At 40.0% G+C, this 1,641-nt stretch overlaps 1 protein-coding gene across 1 annotated transcript in view; it reads right to left on the reverse strand.

Annotated features, from left to right (window-relative positions):
* The window catches only part of CBG26520, a gene marked incomplete at both ends in the record, with an annotated part of 3,378 nt that extends 1,964 nt beyond the window's left edge, over positions 1-1,414 (reverse strand). The window contains 3 exons of the mRNA XM_045236322.1: positions 173-1,168; positions 1,243-1,305; positions 1,355-1,414. Coding sequence (XP_045099444.1) covers positions 173-1,168; positions 1,243-1,305; positions 1,355-1,414 — 1,119 coding nt within the window. The remainder of the gene's footprint in view (positions 1-172; positions 1,169-1,242; positions 1,306-1,354) is intronic.
* Positions 1,415-1,641: the final 227 nt, after the last annotated feature.

Raw genomic sequence — 1,641 nt, forward strand, 5'->3', positions numbered from 1 at the left:
TCTCTGCGTCTCTTGCTTACAAAAATGGCTATAATTCGCTTCAAGTTTGTGCTAGAAACTTGATTTTTAGCGCAATTTGATTGTCAGATTTTGAGCTTTCAGATGATTTCTAAACGAACTAAAACCCTGGAGGACAAAATAGTGAGCTCAACAGTCGCGAAACTTCACTCACCGACCAATTAACCATGTCCGTTGATCCATTTTCCGGCAGAATCAAGTTATATTCTTCTTTGTTCTTTTTTGCTTTCTTCTGATAAGAACTTCCAGGACGTTTTTGTCCTTGCTTATGATTCTGGACACCTTGGTATTGGCCATATGGTCTCCAGAACTGATTCTGGTTCTCATTATATCCCAAGTTTTGGGGGAAAGGCGGAAGAGGCGGAGGAGGTGGTGGTGGTGGAATATCCGATGGATTCGGCCATAGAAAACCATTTCGATGGAGATTCGGTCTCAGTTGAGGACCATATGGACCAACGTATGATCCATTGGAGCCAAAGCTGACTCCAGGAGGGCCAGAAAACGATCCATTGTGAGGGAAGAAATTTGGTCCATAGTTTGGCCTGTTCTGGGCAAAGCTTGGTCCACTTTTTGAGCCATTTAAGCCATTTTGATTCTTCTGGAGTGTCGCAGCGTGTCCAGAACTTTCAGTCGAAATTGGTCCATTTGGTGAAAAATTTGGGTCACTTCTTGAGCCATTTAATTCATTCTGAATCGATTCTGAGCCATTTGGGCCAGAATTCAGGCCATTTCGATCCTTAGGATTCTCTCGATTCTTCTCCAAAACTTCCTTTTTGACAGTGGCAGATCCTTGGGACTTCTTCTGGCGTCCAGATTGTTCTACAGGTTGATTTTCGAGACCTTTATTGTTCTCGGATTGGCTAGATTCATTTTCCACGACTTCCTGTTTTATCGACCTAGCTGGAATTGGAATTTCAGAACTCTTCTTTGGATTTGGATTTTGGGATCTAGAAGGTTCCGGAGGTGTCTGATTTACTGGGTTTTCGGATTCTGGAGAAGGGACCATGTCTTGTTTACGCCCTTGCTCATCGGGAATTTCTCGCTTGACAATTGGAATATTTGTAGTCTCATCCAAATTTGAATTTTCGAAATTCCCATTGCCCAATCGACTTGCGAATTGCTCAGCCTTGATTTCCTCAAGAATATCGATCTGGAAATTGGAATTTGTTTAGATTTAGACAGTTTTGGGGCTCATTTTGGAGCCTTTTTTGAGATAACACTCACCAATTGATCTGCTTTTTGAACTGATATTGAGAATAACAACGAGTTCTGAGCCATGAAATCCATCTGAAATTTTGGGAATTTTTTCGAAACATTAACGGACTTCTAGACCTACCAAATTCTTTTTCAGCGTCTCGCGATTTTGATTTTTCGGTGGCAGCGTGTTTGAGTTCATTTTGAGCTATAAGAATTCAGGGAGCATTGTAAGTTACAGTAACCAAAAAGAAAATAGTGTGAAGAACCTAGAGACGCAGAGAAGAGCCTATAACTTGCTTCAAACTCAAGCTTTTGGAATGAATAAAAAAATAAAATGTAGATTTTTTAAAGCTTTAAAAATTGATATTAATTTTATATCATTCGGAAGATCTTGAAATTTCCTACATATTACTTTTTGAATCGCTT

This window comes from Caenorhabditis briggsae (genome assembly GCF_000004555.2).
Source record: "Caenorhabditis briggsae complete genome, chrIV, whole genome shotgun sequence".
Taxonomy (NCBI): domain Eukaryota; kingdom Metazoa; phylum Nematoda; class Chromadorea; order Rhabditida; family Rhabditidae; genus Caenorhabditis; species Caenorhabditis briggsae.